The 12,368-nt window shown below is 59.9% G+C and overlaps 5 protein-coding genes across 5 annotated transcripts; 3 read left to right on the top strand and 2 right to left on the bottom strand.

The window, feature by feature from the left end:
• Positions 1-847: 847 nt before the first annotated feature.
• On the bottom strand, positions 848-3,248 carry PHYSODRAFT_479428 (hypothetical protein; the record flags this gene model as incomplete). The annotated part of the gene is made up of 5 exons (XM_009520815.1): positions 848-1,207; positions 1,280-1,771; positions 1,874-2,302; positions 2,381-2,697; positions 2,771-3,248. The coding sequence occupies 5 exons, from the start codon at positions 3,246-3,248 to the stop codon at positions 848-850; spliced, it is 2,076 nt and encodes a 691-aa protein (XP_009519110.1).
• An 893-nt stretch (positions 3,249-4,141) lies between these two features.
• PHYSODRAFT_487980 (hypothetical protein) lies at positions 4,142-5,389 on the top strand (the record flags this gene model as incomplete). Its single annotated transcript, XM_009520814.1, has 1 exon — positions 4,142-5,389. The coding sequence occupies one exon, from the start codon at positions 4,142-4,144 to the stop codon at positions 5,387-5,389; it is 1,248 nt and encodes a 415-aa protein (XP_009519109.1).
• A 934-nt stretch (positions 5,390-6,323) lies between these two features.
• Positions 6,324-7,598, top strand: PHYSODRAFT_482598 (hypothetical protein; the record flags this gene model as incomplete). Its single annotated transcript, XM_009520813.1, has 1 exon — positions 6,324-7,598. The coding sequence occupies one exon, from the start codon at positions 6,324-6,326 to the stop codon at positions 7,596-7,598; it is 1,275 nt and encodes a 424-aa protein (XP_009519108.1).
• A 457-nt stretch (positions 7,599-8,055) lies between these two features.
• Positions 8,056-8,753, bottom strand: PHYSODRAFT_478373 (hypothetical protein; the record flags this gene model as incomplete). The annotated part of the gene is made up of 2 exons (XM_009520812.1): positions 8,056-8,610; positions 8,703-8,753. 2 exons carry the CDS (start codon positions 8,751-8,753, stop codon positions 8,056-8,058), a joined length of 606 nt encoding a protein of 201 aa, XP_009519107.1.
• Positions 8,754-10,606: 1,853 nt separating this feature from the next.
• Positions 10,607-12,091, top strand: PHYSODRAFT_479706 (hypothetical protein; the record flags this gene model as incomplete). The annotated part of the gene is made up of 1 exon (XM_009520811.1): positions 10,607-12,091. One exon carries the CDS (start codon positions 10,607-10,609, stop codon positions 12,089-12,091), a length of 1,485 nt encoding a protein of 494 aa, XP_009519106.1.
• Positions 12,092-12,368: the final 277 nt, after the last annotated feature.

The raw sequence follows: 12,368 nt of genomic DNA, 5'->3' as shown, positions 1-12,368 counted from the left end.
GTTCCCCTGCCTGCCTGACGACTAAGGCTAAGATGAGACCACAGTTCAGCCATTCGGCCAGCAACGCCGTGAACCTAGCGGTAACCCGTACGTTTGTGCTGACTGTAAGACACTGCTCAAAGCCAGGCATCGCTGCGGGGGTCATTCCGTCGTTGCAAACCGGAGGATTCGCAAGGATTCGCAACTGTGGCCGCGTTACTCGAACCGTTTGTCAAGATACCTTCCGAGTTCGTGCTGGCTTCATGTGATCGTGAGCAACATCACTTCAACATGGACATGCGGCATTTGTCCAGGCTGTTGTTCAAGGAAACGCTAGTGGCTTATTGAGCCAAACGTGAGCCCCTGGGGTCATGGCGATAAAGCCCGTTTCCTTTGGTCTGTGGTGGCTCGCTGAATAGCCCGCACGCCATCAGTGAGATATTGAGGCTTTCGCGTATCCTGCGTGTCTTGTCGGCACATTGGCCAATTGATCGCCTTGCGACCAGTGAATTGACCCCCTCGTACGCCGACAGCCGACAGCCAAGCAGTACTTGCGTATTGTCCCGTGACTTTGAGGTGCTGAGTCGTGTGATGGCTTGTATCGCCGTCGCAAGTTAACGATCCGTAGGTGTCTACGTGTACATGAACTCAAAAGTACCTAGGTAGATTGCACACATGAAGTGCATCCTGCGTTACCGGCGCGAAAATTTAAACTTTGTGCTTCTAGCGATAAGGGTCAAGGGACATGCAGCGAGATACAAGGCCAGAGTTGAAATGCATACCAGAGCAACCTACCAACAAAACGGTACATGATTACAATGGCGCTGCAAAACAAAACAATGCAGCAAGCACCAAAGATTTACTTACATTATTCCTCCGGGTAATTGAGCACAACTGCGATGGAGATAACGGCAAAGGACGCATACAGCGTCAACAAAGTGTAGCAAAGTCGAGGGCGATATCGAAACCCGTCGCACGCTGCGATCCCAATGTTCAGCAGCAGACTCAGCAGCAGGTATCCGAAGCCGAGGTAGACCAGTGGCGTCGGCTCACCCAGTACGAGAGGGCCTCGCGAGACGATTGCGATCGTAAGCGACAACCCGATACCAATGAGCAAGTTGAACATAGGCCCCGCGAAGCAACCAGCGAACGCCATAGTCGGGAAGCCGTCACGCGCGATCGCCATGTTAGACACAAGGTCTCCAATGGAGTTGCCCCAAGCTAGAACCTGTCCCAATACACACAAAAGTTAGGCCACTGCTGATACTTTTCCAACTCCCACTCAGTGAAATTCACTTACGGATACCCCCAAAACGGAGCTTGAGATCCCAAAGAGTTCTCCAAGCGTCTCCAGCACGGCGAGCACCTCGTTGGCGATGTTCATGATCCAAATGACCGACATGACGAAGGCCAAACAGATGAAAGGAGCCAGCAGCCAGCCTTCCGGTGGTGTGAGCGGGGACGTGGTGTACTCGATGATAGCGCTGAATACCCCACCGACTACGACGACAGTCATGAGGAAGACGGGGTCTTCAATACTGAACGAAAAGACCGAGACGCCGAACACCAGCATCGCAAAGGGAGGGCACACCACCACCAGATTTTTATCCCACGTATCTTCGTCCACCAGCGGGATCGTGAGTCGACGAACAAACACAGTGAACACCTCGAATGGACTCCACACGAACCGCTCGAAAGTCGAGTACACGCAGCGTACAGTACGAAGGACCAACCGTCTCCAACGCTTAACCTGAACCTTCACGCGGTCGATGCAGGATACAGCCATAATCGTCTCCAAAGCTAGCTGCTCGTCCTCCGCTGCTTGGGCCTTCGCCTCCACCTCTTTACGCTTCGCTTGCTCGTCCGAGGCGTCGCACTCAATCTCCGTTTCCACTTCTAGCCCTCCTGCCTCAAGAGCAGGCGCGATCTCGTCAATGTCGCTGAGCGCATGATACCCGCGAGTCCAGCGCCGCGCCGACGCTCCAAACTGCGCACTGGTTTCAAGTGATTCCCACGCAGTCTTGCGTCTTCGCCTTTGGCGCCGTATCCTGTGTAGCGATTCCTGCATGTTCCCCACGCACATGGACGAAGGTCGCTTAAGGTGTACATCCGTGACCTCCAGTAGTGACTGTCCTTCACTCGGTCCGAAGTCGTCGCTGATGTGGGGCTTGGAGCGCGGCGTGGGCACCGAGCTCTTGCGGTACAGCATACGGTCCAGGAAGCGTGGGGACGGTTCGGACTGCTCCGAGTCCGAGAAAATGTGAGACCTCGCGAACGTATCGTACACCACTGGGATCGTTTGGCTCTTCAAATAAGGACGACGCTTCTTCTGCTGCTGCTGCTGAGTCTGAAGTTGAGGCTGCTCCCTGGTGTGAGCAGGAAAGAATGCTGGGCTACCCACGGGGCTCTTCTCGCTCGCCGTAGACGACCAATACTCCAAATCATCGTCGTCATCCAACACAGCGTAGAGCGAGTCTTCCGCGGTAGTCTTGGAGGGGAAGCACCACTTGGCCAAGTACTTGTCCGAAAACACGACCAGCACGTAGACGAAGTAGATGCACAGGAAGCCTACCGCCTCCAGTAGCCCCACTCTACCGTCGTAGAAGACCAACCCCAAGTACAGCACCGCGATGAAGTAGAAGACCACATCTCTCAAAAACGTGCGTGGGATCAACTGCTCCTGGCCGTCGGATACCAGCCCCACACACGCCGTGATCACTGCAACCACCACCAGCATCAAAAATCCGTCAGACATACTGTTGTTCTACCCTGTTCTACCTTGCCACTCTACCTGTAGTGACGAGAAGTCCACCGCCGAGGATGGCGGTGACTCCGATCGACGGCGTGGGGGTCGCGAACGCCGCGATGTTGGAGAACACGTCGGGCGAGCCGTTGCCGAAGCTCAGGAACGTGACGCCCGCCACGTGCGGCGGGATGCGGTACTTCTCGACGATGGCCTGCAGCACGGGGCAGAAGAACTCGTCGGCCGTGGAGCTCAGCAGATACAGCAGCAGCACGAGGCACAGCACGAGCGCGGCCTTCCCCATCACCGGCGAGTCCTGCAGCAGCGCGTTGCAGTGCACCAGGTGGTCGTAGTCGATGAAGCTGTCGCCCGTGCTGGAGGGCCCCGCGCAGTCGTAGGCCGGCGGGGGTGGGGCAGCGTCGCCGTCGTTCACTGCCGGGTCCTCGCCGTTGCCCTGGGCGGCGGCTGCCAACGTCGCTGCGGCCAGTAGCGCGAGCAGCGCCAGCAGTCGCGACCACTTGAGCATTGTCCTCCGCGCCCGAGCTATAATGGTCTGACAGCACTGAACGGGCTGGGCGGTTGGGCGATGGAGGAAGCGGGAATGCACTGGATGTGATGTGCGGGCAGTTGGTCTCCACTAAGTCTGACGTGATAGAGAAGGGATAAAGTATCCAACAAGAACGAGCTTAGCTGAGCGTTGGTGCGTTCTGTTTCGGAGCAGCAGCAGAAATTCAGCAGCGGAACTGCGTCTTCCGACACTTGTTTGGCGTGAGTCACGCGCGCAGAGCAGACCCGCTTGCCCTGGTCCAAAGCTAGCTCGAAATCCTTTGCTGAGATCGTTCAATATCGAGATGCCAAGCTGTCATCTTCACGTAGCAGCGTTGATAGCTGCTGCTGTGCTTCTCCAAGCATGGAACTTTATTCTGAAGAGCGGAACGTGTATACAAACGTGAAAATCCATCGCGGTGCCGTCGAGCAGGTGGTGCCCACCAGCCTGTCAAGAACGCGGTGCGCGCCGCGCAAGTCGCGCAGCTGCGTCTCGCCAAGGAATTTCGCTAGGCTGTACGGCCCATCATTCAGCGTGCACACCGCCGCGGCAACGCCATTGACGAGCCTGTACGTGCAGGCATGCAGTTTCCTGGGGAATGGAAGTCCGCCCTCGCTGCCAGCCAGTCTGTTGAAGCGGATGGTCTGCATTTCAACACGCTAGGAAACCCATTCCACCGACGTCTCCTGCCACCGGACGCCGTTGGCCTCAGCTATCACAGACGTCACTCTTCTATTCACCGAACCTCAACGCCCCCACCTCGCCTATTCCAGCTCAGCGCCACACCTGGTTTCACTTCCGGCCGCGCAGGACTCCGTCTCCGCCGTGCATCAATGGCTCAGTGTCGCAATGGCAAGCAGGCCCACGTGCAAATGAAGGCGGCGGACGCCGACCTGTCCTTCTCGTTCGCGTGCGGCGGCTGGCTCAAGATGTACCTCTTCGGCGTGGCCAAGGCGCTGCAGCAGTTCGAGCTCGAGAAGCGCGCGCGGCTCATCGGCTGCTCGGCCGGCGCGCTGACGGCCACGGGGCTGGCGCTGGGGTGCGACTTCGACGCCATCCGCGACCACGTGCTCCTGAACATCGTGCCTCAGGCGCACGCGTCCCTGGCCGGCTACTTCCGCGTGCGCCCATACCTGCGCGACACGCTGGCGTGCCACGGCTGCCTGCAGAAGTTCGAGGCGATCAACACCTCGCAGCAGCTCACAGTCGTCTACACGTCGCTGTCGACGCTCAAGTCGCGGCGCGCGACGACGTTCGAGTCGGCCGAGCACCTGACGGAGACGCTGCTGGCCTCGTGCTGCGCGCCGCCCATCGCTGGGCTGCCCTGTAAGCTCAACGGCGAGTGGGTCATGGACGGCGGCATATTCGACTTCCAGCCCGTGTACGACGACAAGACGGTGGCCATCAGCCCGTTCTACTGCGTCGGCGCGGACATCAAGCCGTCCGTGTACGTGCCCATGTGGTGGGCCTTAATCCCGCCAGGTGTGCGCGACGTCGAGTGGCTCTTCGATCTGGGCTACGAGGACGGTCTCAAGTGGATCGTCGAGAAGGGGCTGGCGGGAGGCCGCAAGGTGGATATCCCGACCAAGAGCACGGAGTACGCTGGCGGCTGGAACACGACCATCGGGCGCGTGGTGGGCTACCGTGGCTGCGAGAGCCGCTTCTTGGACGCCCTCTTTGTGGGGCTGTTTGTGTGCCTGTGGAGACCCATGGCCTTCATGTGCCTCTACCTGGAGCTGTACCTGCAGGCCATCGTGTCTGGCGGCAAGGCTGTGGTCTTCGGAGCCGCGGCCAAGCTGCTGATCACGAACATCATCATGGCCGCAACGGCAGTGACACTGGCGACGTTGGGGCTGCAGCACACGATGCTGTTCCTGCTGGGATTGGGTGCTATGGGATTCTTCTTGGGCGGCATGGTGCTGCTGGTTGGTGGTCTACAACAAGCGGGAGCGGTGGCGTCTGCCGACTGGCAGCGTTGCCGCTCTTACATGCGCAGCATCACGAGTCTGTCGCTCTTCCTGCACAGCATGCCTGTGATCGGCTCCTCAGTGGAGTTCAAGCGCCGCGAGTTCCTGCTGGAGCAGTCGCTGGTGTATCGCGTCGCGATGCACTTCGTGTGAGGTGGCCAAGGCAACTTTAATTTACGCTGCCGCCTCGGAACGAGAGAGCAACGCGTTGTAGAACATAGAGGGCGTCGAAGGGCCCCGACAATTTACGTTGAAGGTACCACCTGATAATCGACTTCAACTTCGCCGACCACCCTACAGCAGCCACACGTGCAGACGTGCTCGTTGCAGGCATGCTGCCATATTGCTTGCTAGATGCAGCGAGCAGCGTGTGGCTGGCATTGGGCCGAAGCCGAGCAGCGCGGCTCCAGTCGTTCCAGTAACGGCTCGCAAGCCGTTGCAGCGACCCTTCGCGAGTTCTCTCTCATTAGTCACATGACTAACGAGAGGCCCTGCGCGAACTTAAATGACTACCCGTCGATTGGCTGAAAATACTGGAGCCAAGTGCGTTTCAGCCAACCACAATAATGGTGTTGCAAAAATTGACGTGAGCCGAACAGTTGTTAGCCTTTCGTCGATTTTTGCGACACCATTATTGTGGTTGGCTGAAAGTCAGCGCAGGTCCCTTCCAATTGGCAGAAAAGAATGAGTCACAAGGACCCATAATAAATTACCCGTAAATTACCCGTCATTTATTTTGGGTCATATTTTTTTACAACCTTTTTTTTGGGCATCTCGCTCGAGATTCCAGTTCAGAGCTCTAGGATCCAAGTTCCAGGCCGCCGCCTCCTCTTGGCGTCACACGACCATGATGCAATGGCTGGTGTCAAACACGCAGCGATCGGCCCAGGTATGTGGTCGGTCGGCCGTTCGGTGACGCCAAGGTGCTCGTGGCGTGACATCACCGGCAAAGCTCAGTTCCATCAGCTCGACGTGTCAACCGCAATGCCGTGCAACGCGCGACTCGTTCTGAGACCCGCAGCGCAGTTTTGGTCTCCCGTTCGACCACAGAGAGCTCTCAAGCGGAGCCAGCAGCTAACGCATCGCCATGGCTCGCCGCCGCCACGCCTGCCGCGCGCCCCAGGCCTTCAAGGACATGTCCTTCTCGTTCGCCTGCGGCGGCTGGCTCAAGATGTACCTCTTCGGCGTGGCCAAGGCGCTGCAGCAGTTCGAGCTGGAGAAGGACACGCGGCTCATCGGCTGCTCGGCCGGCGCGCTGACGGCCACCGGCTTGGCGCTGGGGTGCGACTTTGACGCCATCCGCGACTACGTGCTGGGCCACGTCATCCCGGGCGCGCACGTGCTACCGGGCGGGTATTTCCGCGCGCGGACGTTTCTGCTGGACACGCTCAGGGCGGAGGGCAAGCTGCACGACTTCGAGAAGCTCAATGCGTCGCAGCAGCTCACCGTGGTCTACACGTCGCTGTCGGCGCTGGCCTCGCGCCGCCTGACGACGTTCGACTCGCAGCAGCACCTGACCGACTGCCTCATGGCGTCCTGCTGCGCCACGCCCATTGCCGGCATGCCCTTTAGACTGGGCGGTGAGTGGGTCATGGACGGCGGCATCTTCGACTTCCAGCCGATCTACGACGGCAACACGGTGACCGTGAGCCCGTTCTACTGCACAGGAGCAGATATCAAACCATCGGCCTACGTGCCGATGTGGTGGGCGCTAATTCCGCCCGGGGTGCGTGATGTGGAGTGGCTGTTCGACCTTGGCTATGAAGATGGCCTCAAGTGGATCGTCAAGAATGGACTCACCGGCGGACGGAAGGTGGCCATCCCCAACAAGAGCGCAGAGTACGTGAGCCAGTGGAGTACGACGGTCGGCCGTGTCGTCGGGTACCGTGGCTTTGAGAGCCGCGTGCTAGACGCTCTATTCGTTGGACTCTTCGTGTGCCTCTGGCGGCCTCTGGCTTTCCTGTGTCTGTATCTGGAGCTGTACTTGCAGGCCATTGTATCGGGAAGCAAGGCCGTGGTCTTTGGAGCTGCGGCCAAGCTACTGATCTCGAACATTATCATGGCTGCGCTGGCCATCGCAGTCGCAACACAAGGACTACAAGACACGATGCTGTTCCTGCTGGGTCTGTCGGCGACGGGGTTCTTTCTGGGCGGCATGGTGCTGTTGGTCGGCGGTCTGCAGCAGGCAGGGGCTGTTGCATCAGCCGATTGGCAACGCTGTCGCTCCTATATGCGGAGCATTACGAGTCTGTCGCTCTTCCTGCACTGCATGCCCGTGGTGGGCTCCTCGGTGCAGATTAAGCGCCACGAGTTCCTTCTGCAGCACTCGCTGGTCTACCGGATCGCCATGCACTGCATGTAGTCGTTCAGGCCACTACTATACTAGATTATTTACCTCGCGGATGGACGTTGTCCTTCAGTATCTCATCAATAAACGCAAGTTGCATTTCGTGCCATACCTGTCGGCTACAGGCTGTAGCTGTTGCCTACAGGCATGATGCGACAATGCGCAAAAAGCTGAAGCACATTGTTTACGACCGTGCACCGATTAGTCTTCGACCACGCTTCCCGGATCAGACTGCTTCGAGCAAGGATTTCGATCTCCAACATGGGGGATATCTCATTATTGCTGCCTGCTGAGTAGCAGCTTACATCATATACGTCAATACTCACGAACGCACACTGCTTTCTTCACACTGGCGACGGACTCCTTGCTCCCGCGCGTGCTCTCAAATAATAAAACTTGGGTACAACTTGGCACTGCGGCAAGCGGGTAACTCTGCGTGGAGTTGGTTGATGGGCACTCACTCGTCCGTCGCTCAAGCGTACACGCCCTGGAAGCCGAACGTGTTGGTGAAGCGCGTCACCTGGATGGCGGTCGGTACGAGAGCCACCGGATGCGCCTGGTGCTTGGCCACAGAGGCGTCGCCGTAGATGGGGTCGCTCACCTGAGGGTCCACATTCACCTTGCGCAGCGTGAGGTCCGTGACACGCAGCAGCTTGAGCTCGAGTCGGTACATGATCATGGTCATGCGCAGCGCCTTGGCCTCGTCCTCAAAGGCTGAAATGACCGCCGTGTCCTTCCAATTGCGGCGGCGCCACGTGCGCAACGCCTGGATCCACTGGTCCCGGACTTCGGGCGTGGACGCGCCCAACACGATGCGCGCGCGGTGGAAGTGCTTGATCGAGCGCTCCGTATCGTGCACCGAGCGCACGGGGCACAACTCGACGCTGAAGGTGTTCGGAGCCAAGCCGTTCTCAATCGGCCGCACGGATACGCGGTGCCGCGTGAGCGAGAACTGGCCCATCCAGCGGCCGCCATCTTTGTCGTAGTACTGCAGCAAGCCTCCTTCGAGCTCGAAGTACAGCGGGTCCTGCACGGAGAGAGATGGGGGACGCACACATCGGTCAGCACCCAGCACTAAGAGTTCCAGGCCCACTCGCCGTCGAGCGAGCGCAAACGTACTGCCTGTCGGCCGACGTCGTGCAGGAGCAGGTAGCCTTCGTAGTCGGCCATGGCGGTTCGAGTCTGTTTTGCTAGCTGCGCCAGGAAGCGTGGTAATCGCGGAATGCGGCAGCAGTTGGAGGGCTGCCAGCGGCCCTCTGCTTTCGCAGCGGCCTGTCCCGCTCTCTCCGAGTCTGACGCACCAAAAGCGAGCTGGTCAACACATGCTGAGAGCAGAGCAGAGTACTGGAAGGAGACGCATCCGGCTTGCGCGGTTACGGCGGATGGCGGGGTGCCAGTAAGGACGTGGCCCAAGGTTCGACCAGGTGGGTTCAACTGGTCCGCACTGGAACCCAATGGATAGCCATCCGCCACTTCGATTTCGGCCTGTGGGTTTGTGGACGGAGGCTGAGCACGCGTCGCGAAGGAGGTGGCGGTGGCAAGCTGTAACAAGATGATTTTCTGCGCGTGCGGCTAGTGGAGGACTGTCGGTGCGTGTGTAGCTCGCAGCGCGGCGCACGCTCCGGCGCCACCGATGGCCGGAGGAGCGCTTCACCCCCAGTGCGCTGCCAATCCAGTTCTGCACGCAGGGACCCGGCATCAGGTCGGAGAAGGTGTTGCTGCCCTGCGTCACGCTGGTCATCAGGTTGCAGCAGGTTCTTGCCGCCGGCAGCGCAGGTGCTGCGAAGACCACACGATATCATGTTGGAGCAACATGGCTGCCCTGTTCCGCCCCAGCTGTCATCGACGCCGCCAACCTTCAAGTGCATGCTGATAACCGCGCCCCAGCTGCTGGCTGAGCAATGCTCGCCCGGCGCGCTCTGTCGTCTTGCACTGCAGGAACGTTTGTGAGCCGCTGCTGTCGGGTCGGAGGGATGTTTGATTGTGCTCGCGCCGCGCTGGAGCCGGCGCTATGCGCAGGCCGCTGCAGGTGAGCCTGAAGCTGGAGTTGGGCTTTCCCCGCGCACTGCCGTGGTGAATACACAGCCTGCTGGCGCGGCGGAAGAAGCGCTGAGTTGTGGCGACGACGCGGCGATCACTAACTGCCGGCTAAGAAGTCTGCAACGCCCAAGCCAGGACGATCGAGCGAGCAGGAAACCGCTTCATGTCAACTGGCAACGGCCCTGGAAATGCCAGCGGATACGCAGGTGTGATCATGATCATCGCCGCGGCCAGCATGACTTCACGTGCAATTCATGTCTCGGGATCACTGTTGCTGATGGAGGGAGGGATCCGCTGAGCCGGCAAAGTACAAGTCCGTTGCACTTTGAGCCTGTACCCGTCACTCGAGTCTGGTTACATCCACATGCACATCAATCGGCCGTCCACCTGCCGGTCGTGGCGCCACGCGCGGCTTTCGTTGCCTCGGAGCGCGTCGCGCATTGGAGTGCATCGGAAGAGCTTGTCAAACAACCGACACGGCGGAGCGATATCGTGCGCAATCGAGCACAATCTCGGCAAGACGTTATGGCGTTACTCACGGCGATATTCAGCAGCTGGGGCTGGCTCGAAACCTGCCAATACCACATACCCGTACAAACGCATTTCATTTACACGGACTTATTGAGGTGATCACGTCTTCGAAATACCTGTTAGAACAAACCCTGTCTAATTTAGCGCGATTCTGCACCCATAAGCCAATTCGTAGGTCAGCGGCCGTCTCCGAGCCAAATTACGACTCCCACTCTTGCGTAAAACGTAGCCTTGCCTGAGCAGAATCCATCGCTCCACACTCTCTTCCATCAGGAGCTCACTATTCAAACCGCGCGCGGAGGCCCCATACGCTCGACACCAGCGTGCGTCCCTATTTAAAAGCGGTAGGTCAGAGCAGCAGCATGTGTGTGCGGCCCCCGAGCGCCGCACGGTCGGCCCGCGCAGACCGCGCCGCGGCCAAGGCGGCCGGCGCCGGCGGCGGCAGGCTCTCCATGTCGCTGCGCCCTCGCTCATGCTCCAACGTGTCCACGGCCTCCAGCAGCTGGTCCCCCACGGGCATGAACGTGGCGTCCCGCGACACCGTGTCCGGCCGCTGGGTGGAGGACGCGGCCGCGCGCACGTGCGCCAAGTGCGAGCGCGTGTTCTCGCTCGTGAACCGGCGCCACCACTGCCGCGTGTGCGGCGAGATCTTCTGCCACGCCTGCTCGCGCACGCGAATGGTGCTGGCCACGAACCCGGGCGAGATCCCGCGGCGCCAGCGCGTGTGCGACCCGTGCGCGGCCCACGCGCACAGCAGCGCCGTGCTGTACGAGGCCGAGGAGTCGGCGCTGGGCCCGCGCTTCCGGGCCAAGTCGGAGATCGCCGAGGGCGGCGCCGTCACGGAGGAGATGCTGCGGGCCAAGGAGCAGCAGGACGCGCCCGCGCCGCAGCCCAGGAAGACGCGCGCAGACGAGCACAGCAGCCTCAGCTTCCTGGTGGCCTCGGTCGTGGGCTTCGCGGCTGCCTTCTGGTTCCTCAAGGACGAGGTGGCCATGTCCAACCCGGCCATCTGGATCCTGCTGGCCGGCTTCATCAAGAACGTGTACGAGGTAGTGGCCAGGATAAACGCGGCCAGGCAGTTCACGGACGGCGTCACGGACCTGGAGGATGCCGAGAAGGTGTTTAGCGGCATGGACTTGGACGCCACGGACGACCTGTCCACGGCCCCCACGGCTACGACCGTGTCCTCCTCGGCGGCCTCGGAGAAGCCCAAGGAGAACAAGTACGCCAGTGTCAAGATCACGGCCGCGCAGAGCGACGAGCTCATCGCCAGCTCGCAGCGCTCGCTGGATAAGGTGCTGGAGCTGGCCAACACGGACGTGACCGAGGACTCGGCCTGGACGGAGGAAATCCCCACCACGGAGAACATCACGGTCCACTCGCGTGACGGCAAGCCGTCGCGCATCTACAAGTGCGAAGGCGAGATCCCACTCTCCCCTGACGAGCTGTTTGACGAACTGTACACGAACCTGGAGACCAGCAACGTGTGGAACGTGACGGCGGCCGAGAGCAACGTCATCTGCAAGCTTGACGAGACGACGGACCTGGTGCACCTTATCTCGGCGCCTGCCCTTGGCGGCGTCATTTCAAGCCGTGACTTTGTGAACACCCGTACGTGGCGCCGCCAGGACGGCGGCGGCTACGTCATTGCCAACAGCTACGCCGGCAAGAACGTGCTCAAGCCACAGAAGGGAATTACGCGTGGCGAGAACGGCCCCACCGGCTGGGTGATCCTGCCGCACCCGACGTCTCCGTTCAAGAGCCGTCTCATCTGGATTCTCAACATGGACATCAAGGGCTACTTCCCGTCGAGCGTCATCCGCAAGGGCTCCATCGGCGAGGTCTCGTGCTTCGTTCGTAACCTGCGCCGCTACATTGAGCGCAACGCGGGCTCAGACGAGCACGCGCCCGAGAAGGCCTCCACCGACGTGCAGTAAAAATCCTCAGCCAATTCCAGAAAAAATCAAGACCCATGACGAGTGATGTTACAACTGAGCTGGAGACTGAGGCGAGCCGCGTTAGTTTGCGGATCGAACGCCTACTGGGAGCTTGCCGGCAGTCTTCAGTGCTTGCGTCGTGGCTCTGTGTCTCGTGTGTCCGTTTTCTCTAGTGGAGCTGTCGCGTTTCGACGGAAGATCCGACCAAATAGCTCCGACCCCAACTTTACAAGGCCGAGCGAGGTGACAGAAGGGATGAAACCTTGCGACCGCCACC

This window comes from Phytophthora sojae (assembly GCF_000149755.1).
Source record: "Phytophthora sojae unplaced genomic scaffold PHYSOscaffold_2, whole genome shotgun sequence".
Lineage (NCBI taxonomy): Eukaryota > Oomycota > Peronosporomycetes > Peronosporales > Peronosporaceae > Phytophthora > Phytophthora sojae.
The sequence above is the reverse complement of the archived record's forward strand: the minus strand, read 5'-3'. Positions and strand labels throughout refer to the sequence as shown.